The 27,710-nt window shown below is 46.5% G+C and overlaps 1 protein-coding gene across 2 annotated transcripts; it reads right to left on the bottom strand.

The window, feature by feature from the left end:
* Positions 1 to 23: 23 nt before the first annotated feature.
* Positions 24 to 27,600, bottom strand: NT5DC2 (5'-nucleotidase domain containing 2). 2 transcript variants are annotated; one of them, XM_061458369.1, is made up of 14 exons: positions 27,226 to 27,599; positions 19,310 to 19,494; positions 18,460 to 18,534; positions 16,521 to 16,576; positions 14,668 to 14,761; positions 10,837 to 10,965; positions 7,716 to 7,776; positions 6,953 to 7,055; positions 6,322 to 6,423; positions 4,592 to 4,673; positions 1,782 to 1,868; positions 1,149 to 1,289; positions 859 to 923; positions 24 to 387 (listed from the first exon to the last, which is right to left on the bottom strand). In XM_061458369.1, exons 1-14 carry the CDS (start codon positions 27,506 to 27,508, stop codon positions 126 to 128), a joined length of 1,725 nt encoding a protein of 574 aa, XP_061314353.1. In that variant the 5' UTR covers positions 27,509 to 27,599; the 3' UTR covers positions 24 to 125. The 2 variants fall into 2 exon arrangements, with proteins under 2 accessions (XP_061314353.1, XP_061314354.1); XM_061458370.1 differs by lacking the exons at positions 14,668 to 14,761; positions 16,521 to 16,576 and having other exon boundaries at positions 27,226 to 27,600.
* Between the last annotated feature and the right edge of the window lie 110 nt (positions 27,601 to 27,710).

Below are 27,710 nucleotides of genomic sequence, written 5' to 3'. Positions count from 1 at the left end.
AACACACCACCTACACGTGTATGTAAGTGTCAAACACCCTTTAGTGGTAGACAGAGGTGCTGCTGGCCGAGCCCCCAGCTCCAGGTACAGCCACGCGCTGTGCTGCTGCCCGAGTACCTGTCCCCTCACCGGATGTGCACCATCTCCTCCAGGAAGGGGGTTTTCATGCAGCCCGTGCAGAGCTGATCCATCCAGAGGGGAGCCTCGTGCTGCAGGGGGGTGCGCCGGGGGTAGAAGGTGAAATTCACGTCGTAGTTCAGCAGGCAGCTGATGGAGGCCATGTAGATGTCGGAGAACCGCACCAGCCGCCGAGAGAAGTATGTGGGGTTGTGGAACGTGCGGAAGATGCTTCCAAACTGGGGGTTGAACAGGTTCTTTGTCAGTGACCTGAGAGGAAAGAGACAGTGCGCTGCAGGTAAGGCCATGGTCACAGATTCTTCCCCCTCCCGTTCCTTGCCCCTGGGCCACCCTGCTCCCATTCTGGGATCACCCTAAGCACCCTTCCACCCCAGCTGCAATGCAGACCAGTCCCTATGCAGTGAGTGTGTGACGAATGTTCAATGCACTTTTATTCTTTCTTGTTACCCTGTGACGGGCAGGAATCCCCCTGCTTTGCCAGGAGGTGCAGCAGCAGACACAGCCCAGCATCCTCTCCCAGCACAGGGTAACACCACTTCCCCTTTCCCACCCTGCCTTCAAACCAGGCCAACCTCACCAGCTGCAGGATTGCACTGCTGCTCCCCACCCAGACAGTGACACCAGGGAGGATACAGGCCAGCACCACTGTCCCCAAAATAAATAGGTTACAAAACAGACCCAGTTGCAGGCCTGGGAACCCCCAGGAGACCTCCTGCTCACCTGATCTCCTGACGTTCCTTCATCCACTCCAGCAACACTTGCTTTGACTCTGCATCCTGATACATCTGCAAAGACAGCAGCAGAAAGCCCCACATTGTCAGCCCTGCGGACCATACCTCAGGGCTGACACCTGCAACTCACAAACCCATGAGTCCACTGCACCAGGAAGAGGAGGAGGTATTTTTGACAACACAGGCAAGCTGGTACGTCCCCTGATTCCCATGCTAAGCCCTAAACACAGACTCAGAAAGCAGGATATTGCCCATGCTGCTCAGCCAGGAGCTGTTTACCTGCATTCTCTCTAGCAGCCCTGTCAGAGCCTGCTGCCAGGTCAGGGAGTGCATGTACTGCTCTGTGTTTATGATCCGAATCTCCGTCTCCAGTTCAGGAACGATGGCTCCAGTCCTCCAGCCGTGACGCAGCATGAGGTCCTAGGGGTCACAGTGAAAAAACAACCAAGAATTCACCATAAAGTCTGAAAGCCAAACACAACCCTGCTTCCTAAAAGAATGGTCTGTTCCCATCACAGATTCTCACGGGACAAGCAACCGTGGCCCACGCCAGGTCATGCCAGTAACAGCCATCTACCTCCTGGCCACCAGGCTCAGCTGCGTGAACCACCTACAGATGTGGGATCTGCACAAACTGCTCTCCAATTCATGGATCAGCAGATGGTCTTTACCCACAGAAAATACTTCAGGAGTCCTTTCTCCACTGCTTGCTTCTGCCTGACAGCAGAATGGGGATGTTCATGTGTCCTATGTGTGCCCCAAAAGCCACAGCCTGCAGAGCACCCAGCACAGCACAGCAGAGACCCAAGCATTCAAATCAGGGCCCTGCCTTACACTCCAACCCAGCTGCCACCTCAACAGTCACACAGGCTTGCTCCCCTCTGCTGAAGGGCACAGAGGCCTTTCACTTACCGCCAGGTCACTGTACAGATGGTCACCAAAGTAGAGCACTTTGGAGCCACGCCAGCCTGTCAGCCTCAGAAAGTCAAAGAGGTTACCCTGGAAGTAAAAGGATCACAGAGAGAAACGTGGTTACAGGCCAGATGCCTCCATCCTCACTGCATGGTACCGGACAGCCACCCCAGCAGTGCTGTCAACACAGCTGAATGGGACACCTTATCACATGCAGATGTGAACACTTTAATGAGATGTCCACCTGCTCACTCCCCCACTGTCTAAACCCAGAGGTTTCTGTCCTTTCCCACTTTATTTCACTTTCTTCCCATGTGAAAACCCCCTGTACATCCCTCAGCTTTTCTTAGGCCTCAGAAAAAAAAAGAAACCCTTCCAAACCCAATAGGCAATTCATGGGAAGTTCTGTCCTCTAGGACATAGCGAGCCAAGAGGACAAAAAAGGCAACAAAAGGAGGCAGTTTAGAGGCCAAAAGTGAAAGACACCTACCTAAATTAGAATCCCCTAAGCAATGGACAGACAGAACCCCAGGTGTTCTGGGTTCAGAAGTTGTTGAGCTCAGGTGATACTGATTTCATCTCATAGGGTGCATCAGAGGTGAGATGAGCACCATCATGCAAGGATTTCGGAGTCAGGAGCAGCTGAGGCTGTTCTCACATCACTGACCATCATCCCAACCCAAGAGACCAACACCACCCACATGCTCATAGGAATTGCTTCACCAAGCCAGAAAGCCAGGCAGCTTGGGCAGCTAAGTAAAACAAACCAAACCTCAAAACACAGCACAGAGCAGCTTTCAAGGCTTTCCAAAAATCCATCCATACACAGAGGAGACTTCAGGGACCCTCCTTCCATCTCCACAGAAGTTTTCCACATGAGTCACAACAGAAACAAAACCCACTAGGGAAGGAAAAGGCTTCATCAAGGCCAGACTGGACTGTGCCAGCACAAGCAATCAGTGCAAACGTGCAAGCCCCTCAGCAGCACCCCTCCAGCCAGTCTCCAGTGCCAGGAAAGAGCCAGCATGGATACCCAACAGCACCAGCCAGGACAAAAGACCCCAAACACAAGCCAGCTCCTACAACAGCCTACAGCCCTGTATCTGGCCACTGACCACATGCTGTATTCACTGCAAAGGGTGCCCAGAACCAGGGTGCTGGGCCTCCTGCTGCTCAAGCACCACTGGAGATGTGCAGACTTCCCTTAAGAGCACAGAAACACAGGGCCAGGCAGACCTCTGCATGTCTTGCACACCACTGCTGCTGCTCACTCCAGGGTTGCTCAGAGAGCCACTGGCAGAGCAGGGAAGTGGTCCACAGCCTCGGGAGGAGGATGATCATTTTGCTGTGCTCTCACCTCAAACAGCAGTGGACCTGACAACCAGGAAACTTGTGTGGAGCTCCACTGAGCTACAGACCTGCTACGTGACCTCCAGGAACTGGCTTCCTCCCCTCCTGAGATCGCAGACTAGGGGAGGGATGGGAGCACACACATCACAAACAGAAAACACCACATCTATCAGAAAGGAGGGACTAAAAGGCCATCACTTGAACTTCCCTGTCCCCAGGGCAAAACAATGATCCCTGAGATCCCATTCATAGGAGATACCCACAGCACAACCACCATACAGCTGCGCTGCGGGGGCAGGAAAAGTCAGGTAAGAGGCCTCTGGCAACATCACCAGTACAGCAAGGTTCAAGGCCACTAATGCTTGCCAGAAAGAAGCATATTGTGGCACTCCAAGAAACCAACATGCTGGGGACACTGAACTACAGCCATGATACAGCCCTGTCACATACCAAGAACCACAGTCAGGCAACAAACTTGATGCAGTCAGATGACCACTGTGGTAGAGAACTAGAGAGGAGGCCAAAATCGCACCCATCCTTCTTTCCTCCCTCATCTTTTACCTTCCTCAATGCACCATTCACTTAAGTGAGCAACCTGTGGCCACAAGATGTAGGTGGTCAAGAGAAGGATTTGATTCAGCAATCAACCCCATTGCTGAGGTGCACCTTTTCTTCTGAGGGAGTTGCCAACCCACTGGGAAAGTTTGCTCATGGGAGAGAGACTTTGCATGAGCTCTACTTGCACGTTCCCAGTTCCTAGCTCTTGGCAGAGGGTGGGACACCAGCAGAGCACTTTGACAGACCCATTGGATAGGCCAGAGGCTTCCCAACAGCACTGCTCAAGGACATGACCTACTTTTCTACCACAGGTCAGGTCCCAGCCACTTGACCGCAATCTCGCTAACAGTTTCTTCCTGTGGGATTGGATATAACCAAGAACAAACAGTCCTAAAGCCAGAGGCAACTTGTTCTCAAGGGACAAACCAACTGCAGTGAGAACACCCCAAGGCAGCAAGTTCACCAGAGTAATAGCGCATCCTTTGGACACGCTTGTCCTTCAGGAGAGAGACAGGAGCCAGGCTTTGTACCCTATTTGATCACCCTTGTTTCTCTGTTCCCTCCTCCACAAGTCCTCTTTTTCCAGCCTTGTGGAGGTGTGAGAGGTCTTTTCATACACATCAGACTGCAGAAAGCTCTGCCTTCTTACCCTGAACTACCACACTCTTGAGAGCAACTCCACAACAAGAGTTTTAGTACCAGGACACCAAAAGAGCCACGGGAAAGCTGCGTTGCTGGCCACGCTGGACAATGTCAGAACACAGCTCCTAGGTGAAGTTTCATTGTACACTGGGGCAGGGGGCATTCCAGGCTTTTCCAGTCACTTTCAAAACTGCAGATGTCTTATAAGTCCCCACTGTTTCAGACTTGCTTCCTACCCCTTATGCACCCATTCACTTTACCTCTTTGTAGATCTTTCCTTTCTCCAGCTGGTTTATTTTGTCCCACTGCAATGAGCCATTATCATCCAGTTTCCTAAAAGGTCTGGGAAAAAAGGGGGAAAACATCAACTCCTTTTGATTTTTGGCAACTGTCGCCCAGCAACCACAACATTTGAATTGGAAAACTTTTCTACCTATGTAACAACTCCTAATAAAAGAATGAGAAGTGCCCTTCTGGGCCTTCTACACTACTTTCTCAGGGGAAGAGAAAGTATAAAGGGAAATACCTTTTCAAAATGCTTCCATTGACTGTAACCATTCCATGGCAATATCCCTAACAACCCTTCTTGCTTTCTAGATACAGAGAAGAGGGGAAAAAAGAATCATAATTACTGTCTCTGAAATGCTGAGGGCAAGAAGGCTTTGCCACAAAACACTCTGTGTCCTGTTACAGTCTGGCTACACCCCAGCCCAACAAAGACTGCTGCTCCTGAGGGCTTGTCTGATGACTTTGCACTTGGCCAGAAGCAGCAAACCAAGGCTTAAGTTACTTTGACCCCTATAAACATTCATGCTCAATAGGCACATTGGTCCCTTTTGGGGTAAGAATTCCAAACTAGGAGCTCCGGGATCAAAAGCCTTGGTATGAAGCTGCTCCTGCTGCAAGCAGAGATAATCTCATCCAGAGGTATTGTATGATCCTGAGCTGCCCTAGGGCAGAAGGAATCCAGCCTCCCACCATGAATGCTACAGAGTACCTGGGCAAGGGGCTCCAAAACCATGAGTGGTCTCTAGTGCACACCTGCCCTTTTGCTCAGAGAAAACACGCCACAGTTCACTACAGCTCACCATCAGGAGGGTCCCCTCACCTTGGGTGCTTGTGCCATGTCATTCCACTGGCCCACTACGTGAGTGGACCTTAGGCACCATGCAGCTGTAAGGTTTTATCTCCTAGAAGAGCAGATCATCATTGCTCCAGGCTACATTTGTAAGACACTTCACCTACATCCCATGAGGAAAATCCTTACAAGGTCAGCACAGTCTACATGGCCAGTTCGTAGTTTACTCCCATTTATGCTAGTGGCCTGGGAAATGGGGGAAGAAAATACATAAATAGGAAAGACTAGACATCTTCCTCAAGGGCAGTAAATCCTGGTCAGTCATAAGTTGAGGCAGCAAAGCAGACATAAGCTCCCAAAGCAAATAACCCAAAGAGCAAAGCGAGGACAGCAGCTTGCCTATCAATCAATCAGCTAGTTCCTTGGCAGCGCCTAATTGATCACAAAACCCAGACACCATGTACAAAGGCTTCTAGAGCTGTGAATTACCAAACAGCATGTATGCAGTAACTAAAATAATAGACAGAAAGAAGCAAACAAACCCACACAGGTATTTGCTGTGGGGAATAGGAAAAGGAAAGCTTTTGGCACATTCTCAAGACCTAGAGGCACGAAATGGCCAGCTCCCATACACAGCATTCTACTCTTCTTTTCTTTCTGAAGATTTAAGTACATTATTATCCCTCAAAATCTAAGGAAGTTAAGCACACACGATGACAAAACCGATGACAGACATTTTAGAAACATGCCTTCTGCCTGGCACTACTCACTCCAGCTACCTATTCCCAGACTGGTCAGTTTCCATCTCCTCAAAGAGTATCAGAGATGACAGTGGAAATGGAAAGTAAAAGGCAAGGGGCCCAAAACCTCAGCCCCCCGTGCAGCAGGGCAGTGTTTCCCCAGGACACGTACTTCCGCCGATCAGTGAAGAAGTTGGGCTTGTCAGCTTGCACGATGACCATGTCAAATAAGTCCCGCCAGTTCTTGCCAACCATGTGTTTCATTCCTTTGTCCCTAAGGGCGGAGGAACGGCAAAGTTAACAGATCCAGTACTCTTTCCCACCCAGTACTGCATTATTACACTCTAATTTCAGTAACAAAGAAAGCACAGATGGCAGGGGGGCGGAACTGGATGATTTTAAGGTCCTTTCCAACCCAAACCATTCTATGATTCTATGATCTGTGAAACCCCCAAGGGTCTCTCATTGCACAGTGTTGATATAGCACGCTGTCCCACCCTTCCTTCTCTACCATGGGAAGTCCAGAGAAATCTGTGATGCAGCAAAAGCTGCTAGAGGAAATGGCAGCTGTCAGCTCTGTAACACTGTGACCAGCCACAGCCTCGTATCTTCTTCAAAAATGTGAGTCAATGCTGTGCAGACCGCTGTGGGGTGCAGCATTCACCACAACCAGTTCCCAGAGAGCACCCTCATGAGTACTGCCACAAAAACCTCCAGTAGACAACTTCCAGATGCTCACAGGAGAGACCACACAACAGAGTTCTTGCTGTGGTGACCCACTGATGTGCAGTAATGGTACTCACACAAAGCTAAAGGGACTGTTTGTAATGAGGAAGAGTTTCTTCTTGTGGTTCACCAGTCGGTTTAGCACGGCATAGATTTCATCCCCGTGCAGAATATACTGTTCTGTATCAGAATAAAGCAGACATCGTCAATCAAAACTGACAAAAGTCATGACCACATGTCTTTAAAAACACAACCAAACCTAGCTCCTATACCACTAGAGATGCAAAAGGCCTGAGTTAGATCCACCTCAGGCACGCAGGTAGTGAACCACCATGGTGACAAAATGGCCTTCCTCATCTTCAATCCCACCCAGAGGGAAGAGAAAGAAAGACTGAGGAACTGAAACAGCTGGCAAAAAAGAGGGTTGATACCAAACCATCACAAGGGACAGGCACAGCCACTCCAAGCCATGTTGCTACCAGGAGCTTACTTTCTCCCGAAGGACCAGAAACCCCTCCCAGGTGGTACCTTTGCATGTTCACATCATGCCAGGGACCATCATCCCTCACTTACAAGCTGAGGGAAAAGAGAAACACAAGCAATGGAGGTAGCTGTTTCCTCCATTAAAGTAGATCCTCCACCTGACCCTAAATACCACTTGTTTAATGCCACTCTGCCCTTCAGCTGCCTTTAAACATGCCACAGTCAAGTGTACTTCATTAAATTCTATGTCCCCCTGCCTCCTGTTACTGCATGTAGGAACTACACATCTTACACAGAACGCCACACAGTACGAGACATGTCAAAATGGGATGGGCACCAGAGCTCTGTTTAACTCACCCATATCTTTTTCAATCCATTTGTACATCACTCCTTTCACATGTACATCTCTAATAGCATCCTAAAGAAAACGGCAGAGAAAAATGGTTTGGTTTTACCAAAGACATTCCTGTTTCCCAGCATGCAAACCTATTGCCACCACTGAGGACCAAAACAGTAATGACACATGCCCTCTTCTTGCTGAATGAACAAAAGCTATGTTAAGCTAAGCAAAGGACCTTGTACAGTGCGGTTCACCAACATAAAAAGAACACAGTGGCTAGCTCAGCTGATGCAGGAGAAGAAGAAAAACCTCAAAACCTATCTATGAAAGCACAACTTCCTTCCTGCTCCTGGAAACCAGCACATGTTAACGCACTGTTACCAAGGCAAAACCAAGAGTGCACTCCAAAACCATTTACTGCCCCAGAACAGTACTGGCCCAGACACTAGCTGGCTTTTCTTCCTCCCTGTGCTTGTGGAAACTGCCAAATATAACCCAAAGGATGAGAGCATGGCCAAGGCGAACAGCAGAGAACATCCGTGATTCCAAAACACTTCCCACAAGCCAAAAGGGGCTACAGCTCCTGGCCCCAGAGGGCCAGTGGGCACAGGCAGAGCAGAATCTTCCACTAGGAGGGCGAGGGGTTTTTGCCAAAACAAAGCTGCCCACTTTGCAGGAGGGATGCGAGTTAAAACAGATTTTGTCAAGGGCATCCAAATAACCTCTGTTTTCCAGGCCAGAGGCCAAAATGCAATGTATTTTTGGACACACCCAACTGAGATTCCTCCCAAGTCTCCATCCAATGGGATATGCTGGATAAACAAAATGATTTTCAGTGCAAAACCACATTTAGCAGTGTTTGTGCACGCAAACACTTATTTTAATGATACCATCTTCATCCCTGACCATTTAGACAGGTAAACAAATGCTGCCTTTCCCCAGCACTCTTAAATCCCAGTTACACCACAGGAGCTTAGGAGCTGCCCTTTCAGACCGGATTCCCACACTTGCCACTGACACTGCCACCGGCCTCATGGCTGTGCTGGTGAAACCTGCTCGTCACCCTAAAAATCCTTTCCTTCAAAGCTTGGAGAGACTCAGAATTTACATCCTAGATGGGGATGATGAAGGAGAGGGCGTTACCTCTTCAAAACAGTTTCAGGAGTCTTTCCACCATGGATTTGAATGGTGAAAAGGCAGAGGTCACATCTAGTTCACTAAGGGACTGCCTCGCTGGAAAGAAACTGAGCAAAAACGCAGGAGAGCTAGCAAGCAAACAATTTTCTCTTGCCAGCACTGGCACTAAAAGCAAGCAATGCTTTGGATTTCTGTCAAAACTACCTTTGCAGAGCAGAAAGAGATTGCAGTGTGCTCCTTCCCTAAATCCTTGCCCCTAAAAAGCAAAAGAAAGGGAAAGGAATAGGGAAAAGGGAAAGGAAATTGGTAGCCTGGGGGAGTACCAAACAGCTCAAAAATTCCTCCAAAGGAAAGCAGGGTAAATTGTACATTCTAACTCTCAAATATGAAGCGACCCAACTGGCATGGCCACACTACTTGGTTTACACGTCAGCTTCAACCTTTACCATTGCCTCAGGGTCTGCCATTTTGACTCAGCGCGGTGCCTGTGGCACCCAACCTGCTCCCAAACACACAGCTCTGCAAACAGGATTACCATGAAGAGTGTCAGGTTTAGACATGTCTTAACCCACTGTGAGCTGTGTTGTCATAACAGCTGGCACTCTGCACGCCCTCTCAGACACCTGCCTGTGTAGGCACAGAAGGATCCCCGTGCTTACGTCCCAGCTTTTCAATATAGATTTCAGGCATTGGCACAGATTTCCTGTCCTAGCTCTCTTCTCTGCCTACCTCACTCGTTCCACTGGAATGACCTCATTCACCAGCAAAGGATGCAAAGAAAAATGCCAGGATCAGCAAAGTCAGGACTTTGAGGACTTGGGCACATCATTTGCACTGTATTGTCAATAAGTATTGAGTACGTATTGGGCTGTGTCAACCACCCAACTGCTCTCAAGATTTCAACTAGAAACACATCCATTTTGATCTCAAAAGAAGGTTCAGAAGACTCTCTTGACAAAAGCCTCAGGGGTCAGATATATCCTCTCTTCAGTTTTCCTCACCTCAAGAGCAAAAACAACTGCAACAACTAGCACCCTGGAAACATGTTAAGGTCTTGTGGAAACTGGCTGGCATGCTCCTATCAAGCACTAACAGAAGGGCAGAATGTAAGCTGTAATCCTTGGCTGCAGCAAAGCTGACAGGGAGGATCCTTATCACAAAAGCAGCAGCACAGACCTGGAGCTCCATCTCCCTCACAAGAAGACTGAGTGATGAGCGAATGGGCTGCTAAAAGTGGATGAGCGTAAGATTCCCACAAGGTACAAATCAAAAACTCCTCTCCATGGTAGAAGGTGTGTGATACATCTTGGATATCAAGAGAGGTGCATCATCTGTTAACAGAAGCCACACAGGGCAGCAATCTCAAGCACTTACACCTTTTCTACACCATTAACTAAGAGGTCAAACAGTATCTCCAGCAATGCTGACAATCCCACACAGCCCTTTTCAAATGCCAGGAGTGAAGCTGGAGGACAGTTAGCACCTTGGTGTAACTGGCTGTTGAAAGCCACTTGAAAACATCCCAAAAGGATGCAGCTACAAGAGGAACAGGTGGATTCTCACAGCAGGCAAGGGCAAGTTGCACAACAACTGCTGTATAAAGCAAACTGTTTGGTACAGGGTCAGAACAAGGCTCTTTGAAAAATTAGATACTAACTGGAAAACACAGAACCTAAAAGTCTGCAAACCAGAAAACATTTACATGGGCTTTGTGACAGATCCCCCACAGAAGGACGTTCAGCCTAACCAGCCTACACACTCCTGCAAGAGAATGTACAGCAATACCAACGCTGGAGTAGACAGAACCCCAATGTTCTGAAAACACAGCTCTGAATATTCCCTGGTGGTCCTTTGATCTAAAGGGGCAACAAAGCTGTTCTACCAAGCTGCTCACTAACAAACAGCCCCTTAGGTCTGAGCACTGCAAAGCTCATAGGTGCTAATGAAAAGCTCACAATTCTGATGTGGTAGGAGCTTTGGGACTGTTGACACTTTACTTACAGATATATCCTTGTAAAGGTGCACCTGGTCAAACTCAATGCCATGAGTTATGAAGTAATCAATGACCGAAGAGAGCAGTGTCATTTCAGGAAGAGAAAAAATGTCCATAAACTGCTTAAGTGATGGGCCCTGGAAAGCAAAAAAATGAAAGAGACACATTAAGCAAAAAATACTTAAAAAAAAAAAAAAAAAGGAAAAAGGCTAAAAGCCACCAAACAAACTCCTATCACCCAGTGCAGATGGAAGACATTCCAGGCTAACAAAAACACTAACGTGAGAAGTCCCAGCCACTCAGCAAGCAGCCCTCTCTTGCCAACCAAAATACTAATGCATGAACACATGACAAGAGAGAGGCTTCACTTTCACAGAAATCACTGAACAAACCAAGCATCATTAACGTCATAGGGTGGAGGTGGAGGAATTGGGAAGTCAGTCCTAGACACTAACTTCTATTTCAACCTCATGCCCTCTGGGCATTAATGCAGGTGGCAACAGACAACACTCTGCTAAAGAAGCAGCTATGGCCCTTGATGGAGGCGCCCCATCTAAACCAGTCTGTGACACTGGACATATGGACACCAAAACTGCTCCAACCACATTCCAGCGAGGTTCCACACGGCAACGCAGGAATCACTGCAACAAGCAGTTTGCCAACACCTGTATGCCCCTGAGCCACTCCAGAAACCCAGACTGGGCACAAAGGAGAAGAAAAAGAACTTCAGTCCACCCAGCTGTCAACTGGAAATGGGCAATTAAATTCCCACCAAGGAATAATTTATCTTGCATTAGGCAAGGTGGCAGCTTTCCCATACATTTGCTATTTTTTATTGCCTATCAATCACAGAACTATCAGCGGGTCAACAGCCAACTTTGGCTCCAGAGAGTCCTTCCAGTAAAATAAAGCCTGTTCATTCAGTAGGTACCACCTGTGCAGAAGACCACGGTAACTCTCACTGGTAAGATGAAGCTGGACTCAATTTTTTCACCTTTCATTGCTGAAGTGCCAGGTCAGTCAAGGGAACAGTTATTATGGTCTTGTACCTGAAAAGCAATCTGGGAGGTGCATAGACCTCTCAATGGACTTGGTCACCAGAGGCGCTCTGGCAATCCAGTCACATAGTGCCTTTGCTTGTCAGCTCTCAGCAACCCATGACTGACAGCCTCAAAGCTGCAACTCTCTAGATAATATTCATCCACATCAGAAGGCATTTATTATAGCTATGTGACAGACAGACATGAAAGCAGCATCCAAAAGATCACAGAATGTACACATGGTGGAAGCTGCGAGAGTGCACATGCTGCCTAACGACAAACGCTTGTCCCTGTCATGACAGGGTGTAACGACAGTAACATCTCCTAGTAAGTCTGGTCTTGTAAGGGCAGAACAAGAGACTGACATGCTTTGCAGCACTATCTAACGGCAGCAAGGAGCAACACAAATTGGACTCAAGAAAGATGATGCAAAATGAGCAAAGGAGTGACAACGGCATTTTGCCTGAGGTCTATTACCAAAAAATGCTGCAGTCAGAAGCTACGTCAGTGTGCTGAGGGTTATATAGTTGCCAACCAGCCAGCACAGGACAACTTGACCTACTGCAGAAGAGAACACAAAGCACGTCCTCTGGTTTGGGCTGCATGCTGCATGCAGTAGTGCTGCTTAGTGATACTCCATGAATCCTTTCAACAGACTTCTGTCCGTTTTGATGTGCTGTTGCTAAGGGAACATTTCTCCCAATAAAATTCTCCCAACAAAACCAAAATTTCCTGAAAACAGCTTCCGTCTCCTTTTTTCCTGTTGTGGGATTCTGAGAAAGAATCAAGAGGGACACAGACAGGCAGCTCCTACTGTAAATCACTAGGTATTGCAGAGGGCAGCAGAGCAACAACCCAGCTTTCAACACCTTAAGGATAGAGAAACCAGTTAAATCTTTGATGTTAACAGCTAGGATTTACCTTGACAACATTGATTTCATTGATTTTGTGCCTTGTGGCATTATCCTACAAACCAAGTCCAGCCTCCACTCATCCCATTTAGTGGCCTTGACATCCTTACAGCAGACAGTGTCACAAGTACGATGGACACTGGACCATAGTTTTAGAATGCTACATATGCTTTTTCTACAAAACCCACAAGTTCTCCACCTTCATGACAGCCATCACTAGTTCTGCCAGTGAAAGCCATGCTAGCTGCACTGTCTAACCCTGGGCAACGTCCGTGCCTTCCTGCTGCAGGTGTTGGTGTGCTGGTAGCTGTCCACACACTCCTGCCAAGAGAGGATCAAGAAAATACTTAATGGAGAATATTTATGCACTTCAGCTGTATCAGTCCCATTTGTGTTATGTCTTGCTGCCTGGAATCACTGACTGGCAGCCCTTCCTGTTAGCCATACAGGTAGTGGTATCAGCATGGCAGACTAAGGAGGACAAGACCAAATATCCCTGCTAAGGCCTCACTCCACACCAATTGCACTGCAGTTAACCCAGCTGCTTTCCCACTAATGTGTTAGTGCACAGGCTGAGCACTGCTGGGTGCAAATGGCATTAGTTGTATATACTTTCATTCTTCCTGGAATCCATTTATTTGTTTATGGAGCTCATTACATCATTAGGAGAGGAGTTTCACCTCTTTAGAAAGAATAAGTTGCTATCTCTACTTCTGTGGCCAAATGTTATACTGTATTTTTCAATACTAACTACAGCAAAGAAGAAAACACCTGGTATGTACAAAGCAGCACAGAAAGACACCTTGGCATGAGCCAAGGTCCCACGAAAGGCCACAGCTCAAAGCAGATTTCATGCCTACAATTGTTCAAAAGAAAGGTGAAATCACTCATGTTTTCAGGAGTGAGGAGAGCTGCAGAGTGGGAGTCGAATGGAGCACAGTTTACAGACAGATAACAAATGCTAAACAGAAACATCCTATTTCAAAGCTGGAAACAACACTGAGCTATAAACAGAGTATACGCTTATCCAGAAAGCAACCACCCAGATTAATTGTTCCCAAGAGAGAGAGAGGAATCAAAAAGTGACCTTGCTGGAGACTTCACACAGCAGACTCAAAGGGGTATTGCCAGAGGAAGCTTGCCCTTCACAGTCCAGCTTCCCCTAAGGCAACTGAACTAACAAAGGGCAAGAAACAAAGCTGTTCTGGGGGGGAAAGGGATGTGAGGCTCTGCTTGCCCACTGCACCACACTAGACACTTGAGGAAGAAAAATCTCTCCTAACTTCCTCTAGTTCAGGCAACTGAAGGATTTCTATAGCTCCTAAGGGCACAATGTCAATACTTTAGTGTGACAGTAAGCGTTTCTGCCTAAAAAAAAAAAGCCCAAAACCCACACTCATGGATGCCAACCCTATGAATAATAGCCACTGAGGTGTGGAAGGGGATCCCTTTAATGGAGGAAAACCAAAGAGAAAGGCACTGCAAGCACCCTGCTGCTACACACACATATGCCCCCTCCTGCACAACTCACTGCAAACAGCATCACTTCAGGCTGGCCTGGTAGCTTGTAAGCTAGATTTGGCCAAGGACCAAGCAGGGAACATCTCCCTATCATTCTCCAGAGCCATCAGTCTCCAGAGGCTTTCAGCTCTAGGCCAATAGCCCTGGTGTTTAGGAATTATTCACAGATGTCTTTCACATGCTAAACTGCTAAATAACCTCTGGGGCAAATTCCCACTAGAACAAAAACACACACTGCAGGTCACTAGGGACTAACCCTTTCAGAGTCAGAGAGAGGCTGGAGTCATTTACATGCTCACACAATTCACTTTGTTTTCATAGCTCTTAGAAGAGCTGCTGCATCATAGCAGTAAAGGGCTTACAATACCTTGCCATAGAAGTCGCTCATCTGGTACAGGGGGATGTGCTGCGTACCACCATAGAGATCGATTACCTCTTCATCAGGCACTGGTTTGAGCCCTCTAGACACAAAGCAACAGAAATAGTTTGTCAATAATCACCAGTCTGCACAGAGCTACAAACTGCAGAGAAAGAGAACACGGGACAAACAGGCTCCTTTCTAGAACTCACACATTTATCTTGCACAACAAAGACAGCCAGAGAGCCTGACAGCTCCATGGCTTCTTAAGATTCACATAAAATCTCTCCTGAGACATTCTTCAGACACCTTGTTTGCTTCTTCAAGTTAATTGAGGGGCTTTATCCACATTCCAGCAAAGTTCAGATTCTTCTGAGAGAGAAGAATCTGTCTGCATGCAGAGATCTCAGGCAGGCTTCTCTCTGCATGCTGTCAATCTGCTGACAGGACTGCCCCACCAAATCAGCCCCACGACCTGACTTTGGCTCTGCTGGGTAACTGCAGTTTCGGAGCTTGCTTCCACAAGGTACATCACCATTAAAAGAAGTGGAAGAGAGATTTCTAAAAATGAAGTTTCCTTCCTATTCAGTTTTCCTAAGCAAAACAAGTTCTCAAACCACTCAACAGAGGTCACATTTTTCCCCTCTGAGACACGGTAGTCACAGGTATCATCAAGCACAGATATCATCAAGCACAGCTATGGCTATGAGCTCTATCACTTGTGAACATCAGGTTATCTGACTGCTGCACGTTTTGCCTCTTGCGCAATTTTTGATGGCTGTTTACCCAAGCAGTCAGCAACTTTCCCTTGCTCCTTTCCTATTCAATCATGGTACAGACCTCTGAGAAGCTAAAAGTTGCCTCAATTGTGCTCAAAAGCAAAGGGCAGTTTGGGAAAAGGACACTTCAGGAAGGACAATCACAAAATGACACTATGGGAAAAAAGGTTTAAACAAGTTTTCACTAACAATCTCTTGCAAAGCTGAATTGAAATATGGGGCCCCTCTCTCCCCCCTTCAAAAGCTAGCACTCAAAGAAGCCAATTCTCTTTGATTATGAAACTCCCTTCTTAATATTCTTGGTGTGTTTACTGTAACTGGAGCTTAACAGCAAAAGGGCAGAGCTCAAGAAAAAAACATTGGCTTCCATGCTCAGGAAATACAACACAGATTTACAGAAGCTTTGCTACTAATATCTATGAATTCCTACTTCTTACACACTAACCCCACTCCACTTGGGGGTAAGGTTTTCTCCCAGTCTCCAGTCTCTGCATTGTTTCAGCCACTTAATCAAACACACATGCAGCTTTCCTTGGAGGACAACAGGAGTTAAAACCTAGGCCCCAAACTGAGCCCAGATTCTGATGCATCGTTACTTCTGTTGACATGTCTGCACTGCTTTAAGACTCTACTTGCATTATTTGGACCACTCCCCTTTTAGCTTTATGAGAAGGAACAGTAGACCTTTGCTGGGATACATCCCTGCCTGGAGAAGACAGGCCTGTATGTGGACCACCTACAGAGGAGTCCCTTCCTAGTCACGCTGTTTGCTCACAGACATTAACCCAGGTGTGCTGTCAGGTACTCAGGCATCACGCAGAGTACGTGACCAGATGTGTTATTAACCATTACAAAAAGCTCCAGGTCTTCCCACCCACACTTGGCTTGAAATGCTTGAGAAAAATAACTCCCTGCAATTATATGCCAGGTAAGCATTTGAAGCAAGCACAAACAGGATAAGCCAGATGAGAGGGTGCCCTCCTCAAAAAACCTCACCCCATATGCCATGAACATACACTCAGATTTAGTAATCCCCCTTTGCATATATGAGCATTTAGAAAATGATTTTCAGAATGGACAGACCTATATGCCGTCCCCAGCTGGACATAATGGAAAGCATCGATCTTCATGAGGAGACTCTGTGATAAGGGAGAGACATTTACTGTTAGAAGTAAGTTTATACTAAAAGCTTATTTATGTTTCAAGTTCCACACAAATTACATTTAGAAAATACAATTCAATACGAACATTCCACATTTATGTACTTTAAGCTGCACTTAGCCTCCAGCCACTTTCACACACACTTACTCATACTGTGACTTATAACTGGCCTCTCTGGCAAAATACCACCTTTCTATGAGCCAAAATACCACTCTCTGTTACACTCCAAAGTTTGTGGATAGGGATGCAGTTGAAAAACAGAGAGAACAATGTTTCTTTGACTCAGTCGCATCTTATCTTTCTTCCAAAAGCACACACAGTGCAAAGAAACTTTGTGTGCACAACAGATCTATTTCTTGTCACATTTATCTTAAGCAGAACGAAATGGGCAAATTCTGGTTTAGGGCTCAGCTGCACCGGAGTCATTTTCTTCACACAAGAGCTCTCCCTTCCACCATTTCTCCCTGTCCTCAAAAGAATTCAGCAAAGAGGCTCAAAGATGTTCAGGAGCATGGCAGGAGCTTTCTGCACATTTTTTGTATCAGACTCACATATTCACGAGTCATCTCTTCTCCACCACCCATCATTGTGAAGCGCTAACACAAGTGCTCAGGCATCAAAAGCAGCCTCTTACTAAATTCACAATGCTCTCCAACTTGAAAAGGACACAGCATCAAACTATTTGTGCTGTCTCTACCACAGTGCAAGGTAAGAGATTCCACAGAGCATTCACAACCTTCAGGCACATTCTTTTGTTATGATACTGTATCATTGTAGCTGGTTACACAGCTAGTGGGGCAAACCTCCCACTAGTCTGTGAGGCACACAGGCAAACATGCTGACTAACTTACCCAGCTTTTTGTGTCTTTTGCAGAATCTGATCTAAGAAAAGAGAGTTCTCACCTTCTGCTCACTCGCTAGCTCTGCTTGGCTTGGCTAGTCTGTGTTTTGCCAATGTATCAGCCAGAGATTTAAACAGAGAAAGAAACTTCTCAGAGTCCCCCACAGATCCACTTCTCACTTCATGAGGTCAGAGGTATGGGTGGTCTGCTGCCATGCTGCCACCAGAGTTAGGACAAAAGACATGGGAAACTATATAGTTTTTTCTTCGTTCTCTTTTTTTCCACTGCTGGAGAACAGCACACACACACTCCAGCCTGTACGGCTGCCTCCTTCCCTGGGTTTGCTCAAAGCCCAACGGGAGAAAAGCTGCTAAAGTGAAGCAACTTTCTCTGCTGGGCTCCCACCTGACTCCTGGCTGCAGCAGCCACCATGACATCAGTGGGCATCAGGCTTTCAGGGAATCTGTCCAAAGCACTGAAAAGGGTTAAAGCTAGTGCTTGCCCTTTGCCTGTGCTCCTAAGAAGCATGCATCTCAAGCAGCTTGGATCTTTTTCCAGGCAGTCCTATTATTCAGGGTAGGGGGTGGGGAAGGCTTCCTACAGCATTCTCCTGACAAGTCATTTCTATTCTTGGAGTAAGACATAATGCCACTGCTCCTGGCAAATATTTGTAGTTGCAGAATTGAGGTTTGTTGCTTAAATTTCCCGAAAGACAGAAGTGATCACATAAACAAGCTCAGTTTTCTATTTATTAGCTGCGGAATTAATTGACTTTTAAACTGGCAAAGCTTGTTTACCAGAGGTCTTCGCTAGAATGTCCCATTCTGCTAGAGACTATGCAAACATAGAAGACATCTCTCCCTTGGAAGGTTTATAAGCAAGAAGAACCCACAAAATGAAAAGCACACACACCTGGACTCACTGATCAATGTTACTGCAAGCAATGGCAGAAAATATTCCACTAAAAATAGAACCCAATGGAAGACAAAGCCCAGGAGACTGAACTTTGTATAGCTTACCTTTTGTACATCATAGTGAAGTCCACGTATGGCAAACCCTGGAATGTAGTCATACTTCGCAAGCCCTTCTGGGTACTGAGAAGACAAAGAGCAACGTAGTTAGAGGCATAAGCATTTGATTATCAACAAATCATTTCACCTGTTGAGCCTGCTTAGTCCAACTAGTCCACTCACCCCATGCATAAACTGGACAAGGAACAGGTGCACATCGTTTTGCCCCTTCAACAAAGAAAGTGGATGACTAGAGAAAGGCATAAAGAAAAGGATCCCCAAAACTAGTTTCTCTCATGTAAGGGACACTACTGAAAGTGTAACAGATTCACTCAGGCAACTGAGGACACTTCCAGTGAGCTCCATTCAATGCATATATTTGGCAAAGCAGAGCCCCTCTGAAATGAAAGACATGGTGAGAGGAACATGCACAGACCTATTGCAAACAAGATGCCCATTACTGGACAAGCTATGCAGCATCATTCACATTGACTCGCAGAGGTCAAGTCCTGTACAGCTTCAATGCTGCTCCACAATTCATGTTTATCCACTGTGTGTACCTCGAACCAGCAATTTTGTAGGCATTATTGCCATAGTTAAGTAAAACAGATGAGATCTTTCTAGTCTAAGGTTCCTGCTCCATATTTATAAAACCTCAGGAATGTAGAGCATGGTTAATTGTCTCAAAGGAAATTAATTCCACGGACAGGCAAAACTTTCTGCAATCAAAGATTGTGAAACATGAAATTTATCTCAATAAAACAAGTAATTGGCACATGTGCACAATGCAGCATTTTGCAAGCACGTCTGGAGTGTAGCAATAAGCTTAATAGAGTGGAAATTCTTAGCACATCATTACCTTGAATTGTTCTATTAGGATGTCTCTGGCAGTATTGAATATCATAGAGTGTAGTAAATTGGAGTACTGTGCTAATGTGTAATCATAGTCAAAGCCATATATCTCAACATCTCCCAGGCTGATCTCATTGTTTGCGTAGATAGCTGCCGGGTTGAGGAGATTGCAGACTCCTGGTGGAAGGAGATCTAAGAGAAGGGAAAGGGGAGAGGTTAGAGAAACTGTGAGGAACACTGAAATGTCAACTTTTCATTGTGGACCTGAGCTGGAAGTACCACATAGCAGCAGCAAAGGAGCACAGTGCTGCTGCCGTAAACTCACTCAAATAATCCTCCCTGTGAAAAAACTCACTGTGAAACCCCTGGCTGCGACTGGGGATGAATCTTTCACAGTAAGACTGACCTTTTGTGTCAGGAAGCTGCAAAACAATGTCCTCTCTGGCCTACATGAAGCAAAGCAGACCGAGATTTCCAAGTCTCAAATTTCTAGCTCCCTGCAGCTCACCAGCATGGAAGGCAGCTGCAGTGTATCACCAGGAAAACATGCACCCCTCACTTAAAACTTGAGCAAGACAAATAGGCTCCTCTGAGGAACCTGGACTACCTCAAATTAGAAATGGTGAGGTTTCTCTTTTGGCATTTTAGGTTTCTCACAGAAGCAGCTGGACTTCACAGAGCAATCCTGCGGGTACTGTTAGGGCCTTGGTGGTGGTGGTTTGTGGGTTGGGTCTTTTTCATTATAAATTGGCAGGATAAAACAAGGTTTTGTACAGGCACCAACAAAATGTAAGAAACTCCACACTAAGCTATGCTCTTGGAGCATGCAATGCTGATAGCAACAAGTTACCTGCTTTCCTCTGATAAACAGCTGTGGAAACAGCTCAGTCCTTGCATGCGTTTTGTCACTTCTAAACAGGCTTACTGCTCAAGATGCTTGTGAATAACACTTTGCTCCCCGCACCACTGGGAAAATGGGGGTTAAGTGACCTTCCAGCTGAACTACCTGTACCTTTTTTTGTCAGAGCTAGTCTAGAGAGCAGAGAGCTTCAGTGGCACTACAATGGGAGAGACAGGAACAGACCCTGGCCAGGCTTCCCACTCCAGAGAACTGTCCTTTGCAAGATGAGAAAGAGCAATAAAAATAGTTCCCCATAATAGGTTGCCTAGTCACATCCACAGTGGGGGACAGAGAGGGGAAGGAGCCATTTCCTCCCTCCTCAAAGACAGGTAATTGTCTCTTTGAATGATAGGAAGAGTGCAGACATTTTCCAGATCCTACACAGCATCAGTGGGCAGGATTTTCTTTTCCCTTCCTACCTTCACTTCTGGCTTTTAGCAAGAACCCCTGTGCCAGTTCTTTAGTGCTTCCTTGCTATAAAACCAAGTTTCATCTGAATCTAGAATAAAAAAAATATTATTAGAAAGAGATACCAGCCATTCCCAATGAAGACTTTGTCTGGAATGATTACAGAATTTAGGTAAAAGCCCAAAGTACATTTGTGAGCGCTAATCCGAAGAGGTGATCAAAGAAACAGGATTCAGATACACCATAATATTTATTTTTCAGGGGAGAGACACATTACAAAACATACCCATCCCTCTCTCCTCACCCTCTTTCCTTTGGCCTTCAAATGCAGTTCACCAGATCAACTAGAGAGGAACTACTAGAAAAGCAAGCAGTATTTTAAGGCAGAAGGGTTGACTTACTGCCTACGCAACAGGAACAAGAGCTCCCTTTCAGTGACTGCTGGTGGCAAAGTTCCTAGAAGAGGTTGAAGAGAGCAGACGCGATCAGAGAACTTTCCACTGGGATTTTGAAAGATGGAAACCATAAATAGGATTTGGATGATCACAACTTTCATCCTCCCATCATAAACAGTCTTTGCATCATAAACAAACAGAGCTCCACTTCCTGTCCTCACCTCCACATAACTTGTGGGAAGATTTTTTTCCAAGCATACACTGGCATTTGCAGGGTGCTATTTTTCTTTCTCAGAAGGAAAATGACACGGCCCTAATTACATCACAGTGCACATGTGCAGCACTTTCATCTTCCTATGAAAGCTTTTATTAATACAACAAATGCACCCCACTTGCTGCCACCGTATCCCTACAGAGAGGTTAAGCTCTTCCAATACTCATCATTTGCTAACAGATTTATGACAGCACATTTTGATGACAAAATACCACTGTCTGAACCCCATCTCTTCTTTCACAGAGGACATGACACCCATCTAGATCCAACAACAGACACAACTTTTGCAGAAACAAACTCAGGAAAAGCACAGTGAGCATCACGATGTTGTTAAAACAAATGGGTAGTCTGAGATTCACCAAGAGCATGAAGTGAGTCTTATCTGTGATCAGAAGCACAAGCAGTAACTGTGCCACAATATGATTTATGAAGTATACTTAGACCCATGGGATGAAGTAGTACTGCTCCCTGCCAGCCTCAAATGCACATAGTCTCTCTGCTGTTCTCTGACAGCCTCCTGCCCAGATCATTTTACCCCACTCAGATAATTTGCCACTAACTCTCACAGCATGTTCTCTCTTTACCACATAAGGGCTGAGAAAAGATGCATACACTAGCCAAAATGCTTTCTCACCATTGCCTCACAAGTGTTCCACACCTCCTGGAGCAGCGCACATCTGTCTCCTTGCTGCGTTTTCTATCACACATCACTGTCCCCAAACCAACTTGCAGCAGCTTGCTGACAGCTGGCTCTTTCCACGCTGTCATTCTCCACCTTACATTTACAGTAGTTTCAAAGTCATTGAAATCCTAGAAAGAAAGAGAAAGCTCTGGGTTTCAGTCCAGAGACCCACACTGCTGTTTGACTCAGTGTAAACGTCCACTTGCAACATCCTCCTCAATACAGTGGTAGGAGTCCCTCCTTTTTAAATTCATGCAGGCTCTCTGGAGGTTCAAACTACCTCAGGGAAGGGGCAAAAGGTAGGAACACATGCAAGATCGGTTTCAACATGAGAGCCCAAATATGCCCGGTTTACTGAGCCAGGTTTCAAGAAGTTTGGATTTTTGTTAGTTTGGTTGGCTTTATAGTTTTGGTGGATTTTGGTTGGTTTTGTTGAGGGTTTTGTGTTGTTTGTTGTCTGCATTTTGAGGTTTTTGTTAACATAATCCCAGTTTGGATTCTGTTTTGTTTTTTGTTTTGCTTAATCACCTGGTGGTTACAAATTGTGAGTGCTTAAGCAAGTCCGGGGCTGCAGACTTGGGTGCTGCTGCTCTGCTGACACTCAGCACGTAACCTGCCAGGGATCTCTGCCTCAGTTTGCATGGCAATTGTCAAGTCAAAACAGACACCCTCCAGAAGCCTATGAAGATGCCATTTTCCAAGCATGATAACTTTTGCTTTTCCTCTGCTAAGACAGCGCATAACAGACTGCTGGACAGATTTGATAAATTACAGCAAGAAAAAACCCAAACAAAATTAAAACCACTTTTGATTATTAAAAAAGAATGATAATCCCATCTACCCTTTCCATTTGAGTCCTAGCTGGAAATGAAGACAGTACCACAGATAGTCACTGTCTACTCAGCACTTCACCAAGGAAGTGTGATCTAAGGAAGAACCAACATCTGAGGACAGTGGGGAAAAAACAGCTCTTGCAGTACATACCCCTGGAATCTGCATACTTGCACAATTTGCTCTGGTTTGCTACTCTGATGGTTTTAAGGGAAGTGTCTGCATATCCGTGGTACATGGTGAAACTCAGCCAACAAAGGCAGAGCACAAGAAAGCTCATGCTTTTTTTTTTTACACGTGGGTGTAAATGCGAGGTAAACACATAATACCTCCTTCACTTTGCCATTATGAGGCCCTGAACAGCTGGTTAAATTGGAATATCTTCATAACAGCACAAGTGTCTCTTCCCAGGCAATAGCCCACATTGTTAGAAAGCACTAACACTCAATCCCCAACAAGAGAGCAGAGACAGAAACAAAAGCAGGTAATTAACTGTGTGCAACAGTTAGAGATGCTGAGACACCATATGGCCCCTTCTGATGTGAAAAACGCTCTGGTCAGGTGGTGCCAAGCACGTCTGTGCTTTTTTGAGCTCCCTGGGGTACCAACAGCATCACGCAGGAAGCGTTCCTTTTCTCTCAGCCTCAGATCCAGCATGTTATTGAAGAAGAATACATAAAAAAGGCAACTCACACCCATCTCTCACACCCTTTGTACTCCCAGAGGTCCAATGCAGCAGACATCTGCACTATTTGCTTTGCAAGACTAGTGAGGAAAAGAACGACACTGAAAAGCAGATGGCCACCATCCTCCACGTTCTTCATGAATCAGAAAGTTCCCTTTGCTCACACCGACTTTCCTTCTAAAGGCAAACCGCCAGTTTCCCTCCCTTCCAAGCACCTCTTTATCCTTTTGAAGTGCTGTCTTGTACCATTTCCTGCAAAACACTCCAACTAGATGAAGTAGATGCTTCTACCAAGAGGAGGGAAAAGGAAATATTACTTAAAGAACATTAAATGATAGAGGAATCATGTTAAAAAGAGTGCTGAAAATTACTCTGGAGCGTAGTCTTGAATTTAAGCCATTGTGCCTAAATATTCTGGGATTTCTTGCCAATAAAATATACACAAACAAAAAGCAACATTAAAAAAAACCCTGTTTCATTAAAAAATACCCCACATTTTTTATATACACAAAGGCACTAAACAAATGCTGCTGTAAGAGTTCTTTACAAGAAAAAATGTTTACATTTAGGAAAGCAGAATTAGGAAGTTAACATAGCTGGTCACACTTGCTCATTGTCATTCCCAGTCCCAGCTCAGTCTGAGGATGCCACAACTCATTCAATGTGCAAGCTCCCTAAGCGATTTGCAGGGCATTTATCATCATAGCACTAGACTTGTTTCCTGGTTTGGAAAAGAGTGAGGCTTTTAAATCTTCGTGTCTGCTTGAGATTAGTGACACAAGCAGAATCAAAATGTGCTGGACTGCAGAAACTCCCTCTGCACCACACCAGAAATCACCAATGCACTGACCATGCAGGGGTGTCGCCTTCTCTCCCATTTCCAAATGCGATGGGCACATGTTGCTGACTGTGGATTGCACCATTTAGATGCAAAGGTATCTCAATCCACACAAACTAGAAAGAGCGAGGACTACCTCTGAGCTACACCCTCAGCATTACCAATACCTAACCAAGTTCTTGCTGTCTGCAGACTTGTCTCTACTCTCAGTAGTTCTCACATTTAAGCACCTCAAGCTTGTCATGCAGAGGCAAGAAGTTAACATTTGTTACAAAGGTTCCTTAGGAGAGCAAATCTATTGTAAGAACATTTACAACTTTGAAAGATACAGTTAAAAACATACACACTTGTTCACAGCTAAATCCTCACTCGCGTGCCAATTCCGTAGGGTTTCAGGATCGAATGTCTCCTAAAGAGAAGACTTCATACATTGCTTACTTAGAAAGCATATCAGCCTTCCTTGACACTTCAGATGCCATCAAATCAGAATACAAGTCTTGCTCAACACTACCCCCTGAAAAATGCAATTACATTAATTGCATTAAAAGCAAAGCACATTAAGTGTAAGAAGTAGCCTCAAGTTCTTGGCAGGTAATGAAATTTGGTCCCAAATATCAGCTGCAAAAGGTAGAGGAAAAAACTAAGAGAATGGCTTCTGTTGCGCCAGCACTGAGCAGATTTCACCTCAGGAGCCCCTTTTCCGTAGCTATGTTGTGCTGTCATTTGTATCACCACTCTCAAGCCTGGCAGAACACAGATGTGTTTCTACAAAGCTGAGAACTTCTGGTGCTCAACTACAACCACTGAACTTTACTGCACAGAAGCTCTTGTCCTACACATCCTGCCCCATCCAACCAACCTGGTCAGCATTTATCAGTAGAATCCCGTGGGTGCAAAAATGCAACACTGCTCTATAAATCAGGTCCTAAGGAAGAGCTGGTTTGAAAAATAAATTCTGCTGGCAGAGACCTTTCTCCAAAACCAGTAGCTGTTAACTGACAACATAGGAGAAAGGACCTCAGAGGAGGAGTTTCATAGAAGGAAGGAAGAAGGTGGTAGCCCAGAAGTCTCAAACTCCATGCTGATAGTATCGAGATGTGATGATTTCAAATCCACAACCCACCACAGACATTCACCTTTCCATCAGCATTAGAAATTAAGAGGAAGAGAACTGATGAACATTTTGCACATGGCAATTCAGTCATCAAAGCAACAACTAAAACCAACTTGGACCAACTCTGTTTATGTCTCTTCTTGACAAGACTTGAATAACAGCACAGTCTTGAAATTTTGGTTTGGAGAGCTATTCTTTAAACAGCTGAGGGCCACCTCATTGATCATGTCCAATAGCTACTTGAAGGTTTGTAAAGAGTCTGCTCTATAACACATGGGTTACTTCGCCCAACTTCATTTGGCCTTTACTCCTGCTGGTTAGTTCTCCACCTCAAGCAATAACTGTACTTCTTGCTTCTCTACAAAGCATAACTACATGAATACAAACTTCATAATCTGTCACATAGTAAACTGAGGTTTTTCTCAAGAGCCAATAACAGCCTATGAACATATCTGCATTTACTGTTTCAGTACCATTATGGAAAAGAAATAAATAGCCTTTGAGGACATTAAGGTCCAAACACCATTACAAGTCTTGCAAGTTGGAATTTCTCTCAAGCAGTGAGGCTAAAACTCAGTCTTGGAGCAGGGACTCAGCACAAAGCCACTGTCCTCTGTCAGCACTCTGTACTGCCTTAGCGGCTCAGGCAAAGGAGCTCGCATCCTGCAAAAGACAGAATGAGCAGGCTGAGTACCCAGCAGATCAGCAACCAATTCCTTTACATTTGTGCATCATTTTATGTCAGATCTCATGTACTGGGAGATGGGGAAGGAGGGAATGGCACAACTTGTCAATCTCAGAACAGCAAGACGGTTCTTCTAGATGGCTAAGCCTGGCTGCCCTCCTTTTCCAAACCTTTAGATAAACAAAGCTAAGGGAGAGCTATTTAACAGCAGACAAAGCCACACTTCCTAGCTCTACAGTGCTCACCTTCAGCATTCCAAGAATCAAGAAACCAGCAGGAAAAATTCCCTGCCCTTATGCCATGAGATCAATTTTTTCATATTTTTAGAAGCACTTAACACAGCAGAGGTCTGTGGCTGCCCAAAAGACCACAGTCCTGTTTTACACATGGCCAGATTTGGCCACTGCCACGAGTTTTCTCCTCACTTGGCAAGATTTCAACGTATCTGATGGAACAGCGTAACTTCTTGGCCAGAGAAGCAAAAACACACGTGCACACATGAGTAAAAGGTGTTTTGCATCTGTAACGCAAACTGAGCTCGGGATCAGGAGACACCCTAGCAGCTGTAGCATCGATTTCCTCCATGCTCATCCTTGTGCCAATGGCGAGTTAGAAGTCAGACCCTGGACTTCTCAGCACTTCGGTCACCATCCCTGCCTGTTCATCCTAGTGTAATCACATTTCTCTATGCCAGCCAATGGCACGTTTGAGGAAAATGCCACAAGCCCTTAATTTAGACCATTTGCCGTGGCTATACCCTTGTTAAGGTGGGGAGCTGTGAAGAGCCCCAAGTACTCTGCATGTCCTGAAACACCGAGACCAGCCGAGTGATCTTTACAGAGGGAAACCCAAGGTGGGGAAAGGAAGATTGAGGCCAGATTTGAGAAGAAACCAAACCATTCCCGAGGGGTCCCGGGTGAAGAAGGCGGGTAGATGGATGGCATTGCCAGGGAGAAGGCTGCTGACCCCGGCAGCTGCACAGCAACCCTCACATCCCCAGGTCTGCAGCGCGGGGAAAGGCACCAGGATGCGAACGGGGGGGGGTGAAGACAGGAGAAAGGCGAATCCCGGCAGGACGTGGCAGTCCCAGCGCCCGGAGGCGGCCCTTACCGTAGACCAGCTTCTTCATCTCGTGGTACCTGGCCCACAGGTAGGTCTTGATGTCGGCTCCCTCAGCCGGGACGGGCTGGCTGCCCACGGCGGGGCCGGGCTCCGCGCCGCGCCGGGCTCTGCCGGGGCCCGCCGGGTGGTGATCCCGGGGCTGCCCGTGGCTGCCGTCACCGGGGCACTGGCTGGTTTTGGGGCGGCAGCTCTGGCAGGAGACGGCCACGGCGAGGAGCCGGGGGGCAGCGCCGCTGCCCCTCCTCAGTGCCGCCATGCCCAGCGCGGCCATGGTCACGCCGGACGCTGAAGCCTCGGGACAGCCCGCACACGGCCGAGGCTGGCTCCGCTCCGCGCCGCCACGGCCACAGCCCGCAGCGGCTCCCGCCGGGCGGCCAATCCCCGCCGCCCGGTGCGAGGGGGCCGGGCAGCGCCACGCCTCCGAGAACGGGAAGGGGGGGGGGGAGGCGATCAGCGGCTGCCCGCGGCGAGAG

Source organism: Pezoporus flaviventris, unplaced genomic scaffold (genome assembly GCF_033815535.1).
Source record: "Pezoporus flaviventris isolate CSIRO_AGI_PZ_B2104156 unplaced genomic scaffold, CSIRO_AGI_Pfla_v1 ptg000026l, whole genome shotgun sequence".
NCBI lineage: Eukaryota > Metazoa > Chordata > Aves > Psittaciformes > Psittacidae > Pezoporus > Pezoporus flaviventris.
The sequence above is the reverse complement of the archived record's forward strand: the minus strand, read 5'-3'. Positions and strand labels throughout refer to the sequence as shown.

Excerpts from the sequence above, each read along its gene's own strand:
- NT5DC2 (XM_061458369.1), bottom strand. The coding sequence starts at position 27,508 with ATGGCCGCGCTGGGCATGGCGGCACTGAGGAGGGGCAGCGGCGCTGCC. Across the intron at positions 10,966-14,667 it reads TGAGCGACTTCTATGGCAAG|GGCCCATCACTTAAGCAGTT; the intron begins GTATTGTAAGCC and ends TTTGCTTTCCAG. Across the intron at positions 1,869-4,591 it reads AAGGAAAGATCTACAAAGAG|GGTAACCTCTTTGACTTTCT; the intron begins GTAAAGTGAATG and ends TTTTACTTCCAG.